The 17,413-nt window shown below is 38.8% G+C and overlaps 1 protein-coding gene across 1 annotated transcript; it reads right to left on the bottom strand.

The window, feature by feature from the left end:
- Positions 1-1,195: 1,195 nt before the first annotated feature.
- gpr75 (G protein-coupled receptor 75) lies at positions 1,196-5,943 on the bottom strand. The gene is made up of 2 exons (XM_066660687.1): positions 5,579-5,943; positions 1,196-4,066 (listed from the first exon to the last, which is right to left on the bottom strand). Exon 2 carries the CDS (start codon positions 3,969-3,971, stop codon positions 2,310-2,312), a length of 1,662 nt encoding a protein of 553 aa, XP_066516784.1. The 5' UTR covers positions 3,972-4,066; positions 5,579-5,943; the 3' UTR covers positions 1,196-2,309.
- Between the last annotated feature and the right edge of the window lie 11,470 nt (positions 5,944-17,413).

Below are 17,413 nucleotides of genomic sequence, written 5' to 3'. Positions count from 1 at the left end.
CAAAATTCATGTTTTAATATTTTGATTGTACTTGATATTTTTATAATATATAAAACCCATGTCCACACCTTTAAATGCATTAAAACCTGAAATCAGCAATCTGTTGGTTTACCTTTATTTAACAGACAGAATAACAAAAAGTGATTTCAGTGATTTTTATTATGGACTTAATTTTTTCTGTTAAATATAATTATTTATTTTTTTTATTTAATTATTAATATTGAAATTACATGGACTGAGGCATGTTTACCACTGGGTCACATAACCTATTATTTTAAATTTAGTTTTTAATACTTTGGAAATTGAAGATACTAATTGTTTTCGTGTAGAATTTTTGCACATTCTTGCTGTATACAAGACCCTCTGTGGCAGCCGTCATCTTAGTCTCCCCTTCATGACGCATAATATATTTTCCATAGGAGAGATATCTCAGGCCAGCCAAACACCCACACTATGACTACAAAATCACACTGGATGATCATGGCACATAGTGGACATGTTGGACCATAGAACACATTTCCACTGACTTTCTGACTTCAGAACTTACCAGCATTTCTGTGCAAAATTAATATATGGCTTCCACTTTGCAAATCACAGTTTCACACCTTTCTTGATCCAGCAGCGGACTGCGCAAAGTGACAAAGATTTTCCTACGTACTCTGGAGCACGTGGCTAAATCTATTATCGTGAAATGGCGGTTTCTACAGGCTGAGGACTCATTGGTTGAGCATATACAGCAATGGTTTCTCACCTCTGACTTTTATTCACCAAGGTTTCAACTGAAGCTTTGATGATTTAATGGTGAAAGAACTAGATTCTCTGAAATCTTGCCTTTTGTCTTTGAACTGACAATTCTTTCACAAAATTTGGCACTAAGAGGTGAAACACGAACCATCCCTGTGTGCAAAAACTAAGCCTTTGTTTGCCTTTGAAGTATAAGCTCCTTTTATACTCAGCATTAATAACCTCACCTGTTAGCAATTAAACTACTAATTATAGAGCCTTAAAGAACAGTGTTATTGTATAACTATTAGCCCAACTATTTTTGAGTTTGTTGTTGTTTGTCACATTGAACTCTTTTATATTTACCAAATAAAAAGTTTATATTTACGAAATAGGTCTGTTGGTGAAAACATTGAAATTTATATATTTGTACAATTACCAGTTAAATAGATGTTCCATAATGTATCTATTTAATAATTACAGCATTATTAGAAAGTTTCCAAGCTTTCCAGGAAATGCGTTTTGTAAATAACATGATTTAGGTACTTGCACTTGCACATGATATTGTGCAATTATTTGTCATTGTACAACGTACAAAAAAAAAACTCTTCTGCATTTAACCCATCTGTGGCAGTGAACACACACCCAGAGCAGGGGGTGTTTTGAGGGTTCAGTGCCTTGCTCAAGGACACTTCAGCCATGGATGTTCCTGCTGGTACCTGGGGATTGAACTGGCAACCCTCCAGTACCAAGCCCAGTCCTCTAACCATTAGGCTAAATTAAAAATACTGTTATGTTTGACCAATTGAAAATATTGGAAATGTAACTGTGTTTGTTAATTTATACCCCATTTATACTGCATTTTTTGAGATTCTTGTTTTTAAAAATGTCATAGGCTGTAAAAATTCAGGATCAGTGGGCCTCGAACCTGAGATTATTTTACTGTCCAGCAATCCAATTAATGCCCGTTGAACAGGGCAACATTGGTCACCTTACTCCCCAAAACATGCATCCACATCTACTACAGACAAACCATGGCATGTTTAAAGCTAAAGGTTAATCACTATTACAACACATTTTTATGCTAAACACCTACAGTGAACTTAATATTAACATGCAAGTCACAAAATAACCTAAATGTGTGACACCGAACTGTACATTGAAATGAATTATTGTACCCTTATCTGTGTGAACGTCTATGCCTTGTGTAAGCCTACGAAAGTCTGGTCTTCTTTATAATAAAACTAAAACCACAAACACTGTTTTAAAACACTGCTTAAAACTGGGAAAATATGTTATATAGAAAAGTACTATCATTTTCCTTTAATTAATAAAAGACACACTTTCGTATGTTATGAAATAATGTCAGTGTAAAAATAGAATATCCAATGTCAATTAACATAAAACATTTTGGGGAAAATAATAATATCCAATTTTCTTTTTAACAGGCTATGGTGCACAGTCTCTTGAAAAAACATCACAAATATACCACAAGCAAATACTATACTGCTCCCATATACACACAGTAAGCAAGCACATTGGTGACATTCAAATACTCCTGTGCTTTGAAAGATAACACAGGCCCCTTACACTGAAGGGATGGGGATCTGATGGGCAGAGGTACTGTCAAAGTCCTGCAGAGCCTCCTGGTGGGTGTGGTAGTGCATGGCCACATAGCATTTAGCAAAGGCGGTGGTCTGAGAGTTGATTGGCTGTAAGCTGTTGGGAGAACTGGGTCCTGCTGAAGGGCTGCTGTTGTAAATGCTGTAATAGGGCTCTATGCGAGTGTTGATGGGTGTAGAAGTGCTCGGAGGCCGGGGTTTGCGTCCAGCAATGGTACGCGGACTGGCCATGCTGTCACGAGAGTGGCTAGGACCACAGGCCTGATCCACCAGTCTCCTCTGAGGCTTAGGTGAGAGCACATAAGCTGAGTTGGTCTCGTGGTGTGAGGACTTATTGCGGTTGACCTCCAGGCTTCCTTTACCCATTGCATGAAGTCGGGTTTTGTGCTTGCAGCAGAGGAAGCCGAGTGCTATCCACTGCAGACAGCAGAGGACACGGCGACGCAGGCCTGCACTGTTCCTTGAGTAAACAAATGGGTTTATGCCTGACTTAAGGAAGATCAGGGCAAACCCACAAAGCTCAAACTGATGGTGAACAAATCCACTTTCTGGTGATAAGACATCCTGTGCTAGAGACGCACCCATCGGCAAGCAGCAAAAGAGCACAGATATGACTATAACCACACATGTCACCACAGCCTTTGAATCCTTGGCTGTGGCCAGATTGACTGTGGACATTATCTGGCAGCATGTGGCTCCTGCAGCAGCCCCTGGCACTAGTGCACCACTGTTCCTCTTAGTGAAAGGGTGTGTCTGGACGTGCTGGAGCTTGTTGTATGTCTGATTGCGATAAAGGGAGGGCACAGGGACAGCACATTGCATGCCCTCAAATCCAGCTGCAATGAAGGGTGGTGGAGGGCCTTGGTGTCGTGTGGCATCCACCGTAATGATGGGGCACTTCCTTACCTGGGCATTCTTGCGCAATGTTTGAGCAATCATCAGATATGAGATGGAAACTACGCCCACACAAAAGGCAAAATCTGCGAGGTATATGTACAAGACCACCTTGGCCCGGCTCCCCATGAGGCCAAAGTGGGGCAGACAGGGACCAGGGCTCCTTGGATAGGCTCGCAAGGTGACCAGAGCTGCCAGGGTGAAACTAGAGGTCCACAGCAGGGCAGTAAGGGCTAAGGTGCAGGTGAAGGAGGCAGTGTGGTTCGGCTGCTGGCCTAGGACCATTCGCAGTCTGTGGAGTGCTATGACAGCCACTGTCTCTAGAGACATGATAATGAAACCTGTGCTGGTGAGGTGGAAGGCACAGCAAAAGCCCTTGGAAACACCACCTCCGCCATTGCCCACGTCCAAGAAGAGCATGAGCGCAAACATGGGTGCAGTGATGAGGCAGATAAACAGGTCGCAGAAGGACAAGTTGAGGATCATGAAGTCAAAGTTAGTGCGAAACTTGCGGAAGGCAGGGTCAAAGAAGGACAGGAACACCACCAGGTTGCCATAGGAACCCAGGCAGAAAATGAGAATGAGGAGCAAGGAACAGGAGGCCAGGGTAGCCGTGTGGATCAAAGCCCACCCACTGGGTGTGGGACTCTGTATTGAGGTGCTGTTGAAGGCCTGGCGCCTCCCAAGGTCTGCCAGGTCCAAAGGCCAGGCCGTGCAGTTCATGGTACACATGATGATGGGTTGGGATCACGGGCCTACTACTTTGGCCATTGTGCTGCGTTCACTGAGGCTGAGCATTGTGTTGCACTGTTTGCTGTCCTTGAGTACTACAAGACAAAGAGAGGGATAAATGTATGAGTCCTGCCAGTAGGACATAAACACTGACAACATTTTTTTTAAGGAAAAAGTGTTTCTTAAAGAGAAACCCCTGTTCTTGATTGCAAAACAATAGACTCTACCATCCAGTGACAAAAAGCTATTATACAAACTAATAATATACTTTGATGACTACTGTTATCAAGTTTGCCAGTTTATGCTTTTTAATGACTAAAACTAAAACAGTGCCATTAGAATTTTTTAACTGATATATGTAAGGGTATGTGTGGGTGAGACTAAGCTGAAAAGACCCTTCATGTGAAAATATGAATTTAATTTATTGGAGACATGCCACCCCTAATAGCAAGGAGACGGCAGGTAACTGTTGTCCCACTGAGGGCAAAGTTGGAAGTCCACTAGTGTTTTGCACAACATTTTCTGGGCAGACCACTGGTGATTAAAACATTTTAGACAAAATGTCATATTTTAGCACTTTTCCATTCACAGTCCAATTTACATTTTTTCCTTCATTAGGTTCTTTTGTTGTCCTTTATAAATAAGATTAGTAAATAATTTTAATCCAGCACAATGTCAACATTTTTAGTATAATCATTTTACATCAGGCTTATACTCATTATTATATCTCTCATATTTGTTGGTAATATTGGTATTAGTTTGTTTTCCAGAATAAAAGTCTCTGACATTATTAAAATGAGTTATAATCTGTACAGGACAGTAATCTGAGTGGTCCCATGGTGGACCAGCAGTGGTCTACAGTCAGTGGTGTGCCAGCCTTTTTATGCCAGTGGACCGATATATGTTCGCTGTCTGGGGCATATTATATTTGAAAGACTTTGCCCTGAAGTTATATCCGTTTAACGGCTACTGGTGTAGGGGAGCTACCAGCATATCCAGTTTGAAAAAGCTTGTCTACCAGATTAACCAGTGGACCGTTTTCACCTAGTCTAGTAACCTTGACCGTTAGACAAGGTGTAGCACAACTCGTTAGAACACCGTCACCAAGAATGTAGCTAATGACCAGCTGAGACCATTTGAGCTAGTCTTAGCTGCATTTTTATGCAAAGATACAGTTCCCAACATTCAACTTTAATGAAGAAATGGCAATTTAATATTACGTATTGTGGAATGTGTGCATTATACATTTTCTATCGGATAACAAAATATATAGTAAAATATTATTATATTATAATATTAGTATTTTATTACTTATTTTAGTAGCCTTTTATAACGTCCTTAAGAACAGCTATCGCTAGGTACGTTAGATGCGGTCTGAGGCTTTCAAATGGGATCTGCGCCCCCAACCCCCACCCCCACCCCTATTTCTGACAGTGCAAGTTAGACTCATAAATAGACGTCTATTACATAAAACCTGTACAGCAATACGTGCCGTTGATGCTCAGGTACGAGACAAAATAAAATAAAGCGTTTCCTGGATGTAGCTTTCATAAAAACGCCGTTTGAGCCGAATATTTATCAATTACAACACGAGGAAACGTTCTTACCGTGTTCTCCTGTGACTTCATCTTTTTCTCTGTTACACCTCCCAGGTTTTTAATATATGCTGGCATTTGCCATATTCGTAAAGGAATATTACGTGTGGGGAGAAAAGAAGGTTTGCCTGTTGATGTCGTGCCAAAAACAGATGAGACGGTTTTGCCTCCTTTAACGCCTTTCTCCCTCCGTTGAGATTCAGTGCAGCTCTAGAGAAGCATCGACGATAGTAAGGGATGGGCTTGAAGGAAAGGTTTTCTAAATGACACACAATCAAATTACTGTCGGAAATGCTGGAGAAGATGCCCGACTGCAGTCAGTTAAAAATGAGCTCTGTGCTAACGCTGTTTCCGTATGTCACGTAAGCAGGCACGGAGGACAGCTATTGTCCTTACCCAGGCAAACGTTAGAAATAGAGCTGTTCGAATCCACAAAATCTGGAATCATAGATTCGACTCCAAGAGTCAATTTCACATAATTGCATTAAGCAGCTAATAAACAAAGGTTCTATTGTCTGTTACACAAAACAGTGTACATTTAACATTTCCATAGATGGTACAAATACATTAATTAAAATAAAACTCATGCTTAAAAACGTTAATTTTTCATCAGTTGTAATTTATAAATGTAAATGAATGATTAAAATGTTCTTTTGCATTGCATTATCATACATGCTCACCACACTTTGGTTATTTATCATTGTCTAGTTGTTCAATCTGAATAAAGCCACATTAAGTAACTCATTAGGTACTAAAAGTAATTAGTAAGTAAGTGGGGTACCCAACAGAAACCTTGTAACACATTTACTGTGGCAGACACAGAGATTGGTATTGAGACAGCTATATGACCAACAAGGAACAATTATTAAGTGCCCTAATGAGGGAAAATATATATAAAAAATATAACATTATGTTAAATGTCAACACATGTATTTTTCTGTGATTAACACTGCGTGAAATTTGAATAATTGAACAAATACTTTATATATATATTAGTATTATTATATATTAGTTATCATGTTTCTCCTTTAAATGAGAAAACACACTTAGTTCAGTTTCTATTACAATTTTGAAGGCTTTTCAGTAACATTACTTAATGAAATTGCTTCTAGTTTATTCATTGCTTTAGTAAGAAGCCTCAAGGTTCATTCATTCATTCATTCATTCATTCATTCATTAATCCAATATCTGTACCCACTTATGTATCCAGGGTCGTGGTGGGGCTGGAGCCTACCTGGAATCCCTGTGTGCAAGGCGGGGGCACAACTTGGATGATGGGGTGGGGTGGAGCAATGCAAAGTATTCAGAAGTTTAAAAGTGACACCCGTGCCTTTTTGAACCTGCTGTGGTAAATAAATAGATAGATAAATAAATAAATAAATAAATATAAAAGAGATCCTTTTTGTAAAACCAAAGATACTGCAGTGATAATGGAAGGTGACTGAGGGGTCACTGCATCCATTTCAATGATATTGCACTCACACACTGTCAAAGCTAATGACACTGCATTAAGTTAAGTTAAACTCTTTGTCCCCTATGCACAAACACACACACACACACACACACACACACTCCTCTCCAGCCCCTTTTTCTGGAGAAGCAAAAAGTGCTGTTTTTATATATTCTGGGGAAAATGTGATCTACATGTGTAAATAATAAAAAATATATTCATTGTCTGTAACCACTTATCCAGTTCATGGTCACGGTGGGTCCAGAGCCTACCTGGAATCATTCAGTAGTCAGTGGATGCCCTCCATAGGATGCTGTTGGCTGTATATTTTTGGTTGGTGGACTACTCTCAGTTTAGCAGTGACACTGAAGTGTTTAACAACTCCAGCATCTCTGCTGGTTCTGATACACTCATAGCATCACAACACACAATGCACCACCAGGTCACGGTTCATGGTTCAAAGAATCAGGAACAGATCCGGTTCTATTTGTATCAGTAATAACTACTTGGTGGCTGCATATGATTTTAGGTATTATCAGTGGACTTCTAAAGAATGTTCCAATAGTGTTTTCTGCGCTTAGTGTATGAACAGAAACACTTGTTCACATTAATAATATAAAAAAAATGTATTATTCCATTGCAGCAAAAGCTGAAAGGGTTTAAACTTTCTGATGCTTGACGGGGCATTGTTAACTGCATTCAGGCATATTTGTGGTACGTCAAAGTCGATGAAGAGTCCTAACTGACATACATTTGAGGAATGGTGTGAAAGAACTTGACTGGCTCATCCAACATCAGTGTCTGACCTCACAAATGCACTTCTGGAAGAATGGTCTCATTTGTTGTGCAGTATGGGCTGTTAAATGTAATATATGTGCTCTTTATTTCTTGAGTTATTGGCTAAGCAATATTTATTTGCTGGTAACTAAATACATTCAGCGGCCTTCAAAAGCATTTTGAGTAGTGATTTTGCACACATGCTTGTTGGAATGGATGCACAATTTTTATTTAAAAATGATGTATAGCATTCTTCATCCTAATTACATTTACATTTAGATTAACAGCATTTAGCAGACACTGTTATCCAGAGCAACTTAAAAAAAGTACTTGGTGTATCCTAGCTGGTACAATAGGTTAGAGTCCAAACTCTCCCTGAGCTCAGATGCTGCCAGAACAAGGTCCAGTGCTCATACCTAGAAAGAAAGGAGTTAAGCACGGTATAAGTGCAATACAGTCTGGTACGGTGTGCAATTTCAGACAGTCAGTGGAAATTCATTCCACAATCTGGGTGTCAGGACTTAGAAGAGTCTTTACGCTAGTCCTCCATGTGTCTTTAGGGATGACGGGTCAACTCAAGCTGTACTTAAAGATGCAACATGACTCTTGACCATTGCCATAAGGTAGGGAGGGGCTGGTGCGTTTTTGGCTTTGTAGGCAAGACAAAGAGTTTTAAACCTGAAGCCAATAAAGAGAGTGCAGCAGTGGAGTGACATGGGTGAACTTTTGCAAGATTGAAGACAAGCCGTGCAGCTTGTCTTCAGGAGGGAGTTACAGTAGTTAAGCCTTGAAATGACTAGAGACTGGACTAGCACTTGGGCAACCCCCTTAGAAAGAAAAGGCTGAATCGACTGGTTGTTGTACAGTAGAACTCTGCATGAGTCATTTTCGCGATATTGGTTTTGAGCGATAGCTGGCTATCCAGAATCACACCAAGGCGGTAAAGACTGGCCATTCCAGGGATGAGCAGCAGCTCAGTTTTGCTAGGATTGAGCTTTAGGTGGTGAGCTGTCATCCATATCAGTTAGACATGACAAGATGCATATTACATTTACATTTATAGCATTTAGCAGATGCTCTTATCCAGAGTGACTCACAAAAGTTACCTGAGTATCAGATGGTGGGAAGGAAATCATTAGTTGAGTATCATCAGCATAACAGTGGTAAGAGAAATGATGAGAGGTAATTATATCACCAAGAGAACAGGTATATAGAGAAAAAAAGAAGAGGACCCAGCAGAGAGACTTGCAGGACACCAGTGAAAATCCAGCATGGAGTGGAAGTAGATCCATTCCATGTTAGCTGGTAAGAGCGATCCTCCAGTTAAGACACAAAACATTTCCATGAAGTTGTTGAGGACCGACAGAAATGTCAATAAAAATATTGACATTGAACATGTGTTTAGAATTTAACATTATTTCAAACCAGTTCTGCACTTATGTGCACATTTGCTTTTACACTCTGCTTTACTGAAGGGTAAAGATGCCATTTGTAGGTGTGTATCTGTCTGTGTGTGTACACCAGCAGAGGTAATGATGTCCACCACAGAACTCAGTTCCCTCCTTTTATGGTCGCTGTCATGTCCTACACAAGGTGTCAAAATGAGCATGCAAGCCTTCATCTATTCACAGAAAAGTATGCTGCAGGAAACCACTCAAAGTTGTCAGCTGTCTTCACCTACAACACAGAATGAAATAGAAAAATAGAGAAAGAGTGAGTGAGTAATCCAGAGAATGTAAGGAAGCAAAAGACACATTGAAACAAAATAGGAAACAATAGAACAGGATTCCAGTTAAGTTTCAGTGTGGATGCTAAATTTCTTTCCATTTCTACCTTCCTTTATTGAGAGAGAGAGAGAGAGAGAGAGAGAGAATGTATTTATAGTCTGGTTCACCTTTAAAAATAGAATAGAAACATGGGAAAACATAATCTGTCTTTTTGGACAAAGATAAACACACACATATAATCACACTCATCTTTTACATATCTCAAAAACATTCCCTAATTAGTAGTATTCCATTACAAAATTCACTTACTTACTTTCTTTCTTACTGTGTATTACATTAATAATCAATATTTAGTTGATACATATAAATTAAAACACTGAATGAACAAATCTGTCATGCATTCTACCCTGTTCTTTGTGTTTCCCTTGTTTGCCATGTGCTCCTTTAGCACATGGCTTTGTTTTGTTTTGTTTCCAGTCTCCTCCCTTGTCTCTGCCTTAGCCCCACCTTGTTATCAGTGTTCACACCTGTGTCTCCTTGTGATCCTGACCCCATGATATCCTTCTCAGGTGATCCTTGTCTGTGCTGCTTGTATATATACCCCTATGGTTTCAGCGTTCCTTTGTCTGGTCTTGTGTGTAGGTGTGTGTTTCGGTGTGGTTTATGTATGTCTACACCCATTTATGGCTGTTTTGTTTGTTTTTAGTTCAGTTTAGTTCTAGTTTGTTTCTGATTTGTCCCTGTTTATTATCAGATTGTGCGTTGTTTTGATTTGTTTTTTAATTTGTCTTATTAAAAGCCTTCCTTGTGTGTACGTCAGCCTTTTCATGCTCCCTACAGCCTTGACAAAATCACAATAAACTAACAAATAGATAGCGATAAACTGGACACCATGACATTACTTCTGACTTATTACTCATTACCTGAGTAATAAGTCAGAAGTAATGTCATGGCGTCCAGTTTATCGATAGTTTTGAGTCATAGGTTGGGCTAACCATATTAAGAGAGATAGACACTTATGATAGGGTTGTAGCTTTAAATGGAATGTAAATTCCATTTACATGGAACAAAGGTGCTACAAAGGTGTAGTGCCAGAAGTCTGAAACTTGGCCTACAACAAACTTGCTGTGATTTGATATACAGAAAGGCTATCCTCTTTTCTGCTACCAAACCCCACCCCCACTATTTAGAATTCAGATTACCTGTTGTTATGGAAACATAAATACCCCTGAAGCCAGGTGTTGCCATGGCAACACCTGGGAAGAGGAAAGAGGAATAAACAAAAATAAAAGAGAGGCAATGCTGAATCATTGAAAAGAGTAGAACAGCTGCCTTCAGAAGCATTGATCTTTACGTTTACAATTGATGTTTTTATCCCCTTACCCCAGAAACACAATTGAAAAAAATCAGACTATTAACAACAATGCAACAATGTGTAACTGATAAGAAGCCATTACTGACCACAATAAACAGGAAAAATGGTTTGCATTAAAAACCTCTACAAGGGCACTGGGAAATGCATAACAAAAAGAAAAACAGAAAGTATATTAAAATGAATAAAAATGTGCTTAAAATCAAAGGATGGCTACTGAAAAATGTCATATTATTAATGCTGCCAAATTAACATATTAACAAAATAAGATAGTTAACATAATAACTACTTTAATAATAAATTATAATAATGCCTTAATCATAATAAATTCTTTAATAAATAAGTTTTTATTGTATTATAGCATTTTCAAACCATTGACTCTGTTCTTAAGGCCCCTCAGCCTGTCTGTTTGAAAGCATCTCCTGACATGTGTAATGACTTTCTGCACTTTTTCATTGATAAGATTGTTACTGCAAGAGCTCTTATCACAGCTCCTGCTGTTGACCCCTCTGACTCTGCCCCTTTCTTGGCTGTGTTTGATAGGTTTGAGCCGGTGACTCTGTCGCACTTGGAGGATGTGGTGGGCCATTTAAAGCCCTCAGGTTCTCCTTGTGATGTTTTGCCTCCTCACTTTCTAAAAGAGATTTTTCATACAATATGGCAGCAGGTTCTGGCCATTATTAACAGCAGTCTGTCTTCTGGTGTTGTTCCTGTGAGTTTTAAACATGCTGTAGTACAACCCTTGCTCAAGAAACCTGGCCTCGACCATACAATATTGGCTAATTATTGGCCTATTTCCAAGCTGTCTTTTATTTCAAAGATCTTGGAGAAAGTGGTTTATGCTCAACTGAAATTATTTTTGGATGAGCATAATATTCTGGAGGTTTTACAGTCTGGTTTTAAAACCTTGCAAAGTACAGAGTCAGCGTTGCTCAGGGTTTTCAATGACATTCTCCTTGCCAATGATTCTGGGGACCATGCAATTCTTGTCCAGCTGGATCTAACTGCTGCTTTTGACACAGTGGATCACAACATTTTAGTTTCCTGCTTGCAGCATCTAGTCGGCATTTGTGGTAGTGCTTTGGAATGGTTTAGGTCCTATCTGACGGACAGAACTTTGTGTGTGAGTTTTGCTGGCTCAGAATCCTCCTCAGCTCCCCTATCATATGGAATTCCACAGGGCTCAATCTTAGGGCCCCTCCTTTTCTCACTTTATCTGCTCCCATTGGGCTCTATCTTGAGAAAACATGGCATTGCATTCCACTGTTATGCTGACGACAGCCAGATATATGTCCCTTTGAAGAAGAAAGATGCTTTCTTGATTAAACAACTTTTGTTATGTCTCAATGACATTAAAGACTGGATGGCTTTAAATTTTTTACATTTTAACGAAAACAAAACAGAAGTGATGGTGTTTGGTCCCAGTGGTCCCTGTGAAGCCCCTCCAGTTGATTTGGGCCCCTTGACTTTGTATGTGAAGCCAACTATCTTAAATTTGGGTTTTAAGATGGACAGTGATTTTAAATTGGACCGCCAAATAAGCACAGAAGTTAGGTCCAGCTTTTTCCACCTGAGGCAGCTGGCATAGGTGAAGCCATTTCTCACACATGAGCACTTTCAAACAGTAATCCATGCCTTCATCACTTCCCGATTGGATTACTGCAATGCACTGTATTTTGGAGTCAGCCAGTCCTCCCTCAGACGTCTCCAATTGGTACAAAATGCTGCTGCCCAACTTTTAACAGGCTCGTGTAAGAGGGAACATATAACTCCCATTCTGGCCTCTCTCCACTGGTTGCCTGTGCATTTTAGAGTACATTTTAAGATTCTCTTATTTGTTTTTAAATCTTTAAATGGACTCGCCCCACCTTACCTCACTGAGCTGCTACATCCCCACGGTACTGCTCGGTGCCTCAGGTCAGCTGATCAGCTGCTCCTGGAGGTGCCGAGGTCAAAATGTAAGCTCAGAGGAGATAGAGCCTTTTCAATTGCTGCGCCAAAACTGTGGAATAGCCTACCATTACAGATTAGGCAGGCTTCTTCACTTTCGATTTTTAAAACTTATCTTAAAACCCATTTTTATTCTTTGGCTTTTAACCCAGCATGAGACATTTGTTTTGTTTTATTAGTTTTGTTTTTATTTAAGTTATTTATTTTTCCTTATTGGTTATTTTATTTTATTTTGTTTTATAAACATCTTTTGTACAGCACTTTGTTTTAGCTGTTGGTGTTTTTTAAAGTGCTCTATAAATAAAGTTGAGTTGAGTTGAGTTGAGTTGAGTTGAGAACAACCCCCCACCCAAACCTTACCTGCTCTGTGGTGGTCCTGTGGGGGTGCTGATCATTGAAGAACAATAATAATAAATATTAATATTAAGCTCAACTTATATAGGGCCTTTCCCAAACCCAAGGATGAATTGGGAGAAAGCATGCAGTGTAACATATCACTGGATTAGGAACACCTACAGTACACTGTATTTACATTAATTGTCCATTTTATCAGCTCAACTGGCCACATAGGAGCACTTTGTTGTTCTACAGACTGTAGTCCGCCTGTTTCTCTGCATTCTTTCTTATTCAGAAAAAAGCAACTATAAAGAATGTGTCATAATCAACCTATTTACCAACCTGTTCATCATTTCAGTAAAACATATACTCATGCTAGAGAAAGGCAAAAAATTAAACAAGCGATACCCACCTATAAATTTCTTTCTGTCAGGGTTCTGTCAAGTGCGAAATCTAAAGAGTTTCTAAGAGTTGAGACCCCATATGTAAACTAGATTCATATTTTTTAGTCAGGGAATTACAACATGCACGTTGTAGTATACACAGTCCAAGCAGACTTTAGAAAAAACAAGCAGTGGTGTATATGTAGGCTATATTAGCTTTTTATTATCATTTGCAAGTCACAGTAGTTCTCCGCTTTTCATGAACTTAACAGGACGGCTCAGAACTCTGCAACACTTACACATGTGTATCAAAGCACTAGGATCTGAACCTGCTGTAAAAAAGAATTAATAATGAACCAGTCATGACCTACGGCTCTGGCCCAATGAGTGGGTTTGAAGGAAGATGAGAATCTGATTTTTGATTGGGAGTCACCACTGTGCTCACTGCTCATTTGCATGGAATTGAGCTGGATCCTGTTGCTAAATTTGTCCATTTCACGTTGCTCTGTTCCTCTTTTTGCTTGTGTACATGCATGGTAAGGGGGCAGAGAATCACTGCTGACAAACACACAGACACACACACACACACACACGCACACACACACACAGCATTTTGAAATTAATGTGTTTGTGACAGAGTCACATTATGCTTTTTATTAGCAGCAATATTTCTACACATTACCAGGACACAATTACACATACAGTGCTTGCTAATATAATAACAAGTTTTAAGATATTGGAGCAGAAAGCAGGCAGCATTTATAGAAGTATTAATTTCAAGCATAACTCTGTGCCTTCTCACTCAGAATACTGCCATAGTAGATAGCAATCTGCTTGTTTTAGATATAGCCATACACACGAAACGCCAACTGACCGTTGTCATTTCTGCAGCACAATATTGGCCAAACCTCATATATGAAAATCTACAGACAAAATAAATGTGTTAACACGTCCATTGTTGACCTCTTTAGACGTTAATATATGCCATCTCTAGGTGAAATTTCTTGACAGGTTTTGGCCCTTTTGGCCTTCCATAGTAAAGACGCACCACTTTTGCGAATAAACTTCGAATAACTTAGGCTCCTATGATCAGGTGCAGCATCAAAACAAGCAAAAATGGAGAGATTTGAGTGGATTTTTACTTTGATCAGAGTAGTTTTTACAGTCTCATATCAAAAACACACTTCATATCAAAAAGGTTAGTTTGATATTTATCTGTTGAGATTTTCTTTTCTTTTAAAGTTGGTATTTGGATTTTGGATTTGGATTTGGATAAGTCAATTCTTCTCAGATTGTTATATGCTTCTTTTCATAATTAGCAGAAATCTGCTGGAAATTGGGTTTTTCTGGCCTGATGTTAATTAAATATTCACATTTGATGATGCTTCATTATGTTGCCCAAATTTACAATCTACAAAGAGGATACCCTTAAAAATAATTTTCCAAACAGTAATGACATTTACTATTTGTGACTCTTCAGAATATATGTTCTTATGCTTTTAAAAAACTTTTCAGCTGAGGCACAAAGTCTCATTCAGGCACATTTCAACTGCATATGTTTATATTTTAACAAGAGCTGTCTCTGTACCATGAGGTCTTAATCCTGGTTGATTATTTCTATGTTTTTAAGGACAAGTTTATATTTTCTTTAAACTTTTAGACCACACTTTAAATTTAAACAAGACCTCATGTATGACTGGAGTGATGCCACTAGAGGGTACAATTGTACAGATGATGACAATTCAATAATTGAAGTGAGAATTTGTCATCCAGAACAAATCGTCAAAACTTCACCTCTTTTGGCTGAATGTCATCAAATCCTCACAAAAATGTTCCGACATCCAGTGGAAAACACGATTATACAAAATTATTTATTTTACAGGAGTAATATGTTTGTTATATATTTTTTATTGATTTTTCCATCATTGCATATCATATTGCACTAGGGGAAATAACTATTAATTCACTCTGTCTGCAATTATATGAGATGTGTGCATGCAATAATGCCTATACTATATGTATGCCTATATGCCTATGCCTATAATAATGCATATACTACTATGGTCTCTTAACACTGGTATGGCCAGTGGATTCTAAATCGTCAATCAGTCGTAAGTACTTAATAAGGCACAAAGATTGAGCTGTACCTGTAGGCCTTAAAAAATGTGTGGTTTGAGTACTCTGGGGAACTAGCCTCTGTGGTGACAGAGCACATACATACCACTTGTAGTTGGACAGCTGCTGAGCTTAGAATGATTGCCTGGAAAAAACAGCTTTTTTTGGCTGGAAACTTTTCAGGAGGAAGGATTTATGTGCCTTCATGTAGCTTCTTAACTTCCTCCACTAAGAGAAGCTAGATGATTTACTGATATTTATATTCTGCAGTCTGCACTGATCTTTAACCTGGTATGACTCAGACAGACAAAAAGCAGAGCATAAGAACAGAATGCTAGACAAGTTTTTGTTTAAGTTGTCAGCAAAAAAACATTGGTTCCTGGGAAAAAAAATTAATGGGTGTCTAAGACATGAAGAAAGATTAATGGCTTCTTGATGTAGGGTTAGGCAGAATTAGACCATGCAATCACCATCACAATAATGCTGTCACAGACAGAAATCACAAATCATGAAACAGTTGTTTTATTTGACTGAGGTAGTATAGATCTTTGGCATATATTACACACACACACACACACAGACACACACACACACACGCATATATATATATATATATATATATATATATATATATATATATATATATATATATAAAGAGAGAGAGAGAGAGAGAGAGAGAGAGAGCTTATATAACTAAACAAATAAAACTTAAGAAAATACTTATAAACATAAGTTGTAAAATTTAATGAACAAAATTGTACATTACATGTGAGGAAAAAGTTAGGTCACCCCTACGTTTATTACTGTTTAAAATGTCTATATTTAGAATCAGGTGCACTACATCAGCTGCAAATGATTAGACCATCGTTAAAGAGGACATTCGAGGAGGCTATTATTAAAACCCCAGACATTAGTTTGATTTGCCCTTGATTGTTAAAGTGAGTGGTATCACCATGCCAAGAGCTAAAGGCCTTTCTGAGGCCTTCAGAAAGAAGGTTATAGATGTATATAGAACCTGTTATAGAAGTTTGGGAATGGATGTAAAAAAAGATCTCAGAACAATTGTAAATTATTTTCCGGACAATAGAATGGCTTATTTCTAAGTGGAGAATATTTAAACCACCTGCCAGCATGGCCAGGTCAGGCCATCCTAAAAAATTCAGTCCAAGAGCAGACCGCAAGATGCATAAAGAAGTCTCCAACAATCCTAAAATGTCATTGTGGGACCTACAAGTGGCTCTGGCCACAGTTGATGTCAAGGTACATACATCTACCATCAGGAAACGACTGCACAAGGAGGAAACCCTTTCTATCAAAATACATCAGGGCAAGACTAAAGAGACTAAAGAGTTTGCCAGAAAGCACACAGACAAAGACCAGGACTTCTGGAACAATGTGCTTTGGACAGATGAATCCTAAGCTGAATTATTTGGACACAGTAACAGAAGACGACCAGCACAGCATTTGAGCACAAGAAGCCCGTACCAGTTGTGAAGCATGGAGGTGGAAATGTTATAGTTTGGGGCTGCTTTGCTGCAACAGTGCCTGGCAAGCTCTCCATCATAGAATCTGCTATGAATTCTTCACTGTTTCAGAGGGTGCTTAAGGAAAATGTGAGACTATCTTTCCAAAAACCGAAGCTGACATGGGCTATGACTATATGCTGTATCATATAAAGAGCAGCAGAAAATAGCCGAGTAACATGAGAAATGAATCAAGTTTGGACGTATATTCCTA

Source organism: Hoplias malabaricus, chromosome 2 (assembly GCF_029633855.1).
Source record: "Hoplias malabaricus isolate fHopMal1 chromosome 2, fHopMal1.hap1, whole genome shotgun sequence".
NCBI classification, from domain to species: domain Eukaryota; kingdom Metazoa; phylum Chordata; class Actinopteri; order Characiformes; family Erythrinidae; genus Hoplias; species Hoplias malabaricus.
Note: the sequence above shows the minus strand (reverse complement) of the source record. Positions and strands in the feature narration are given on the sequence as shown.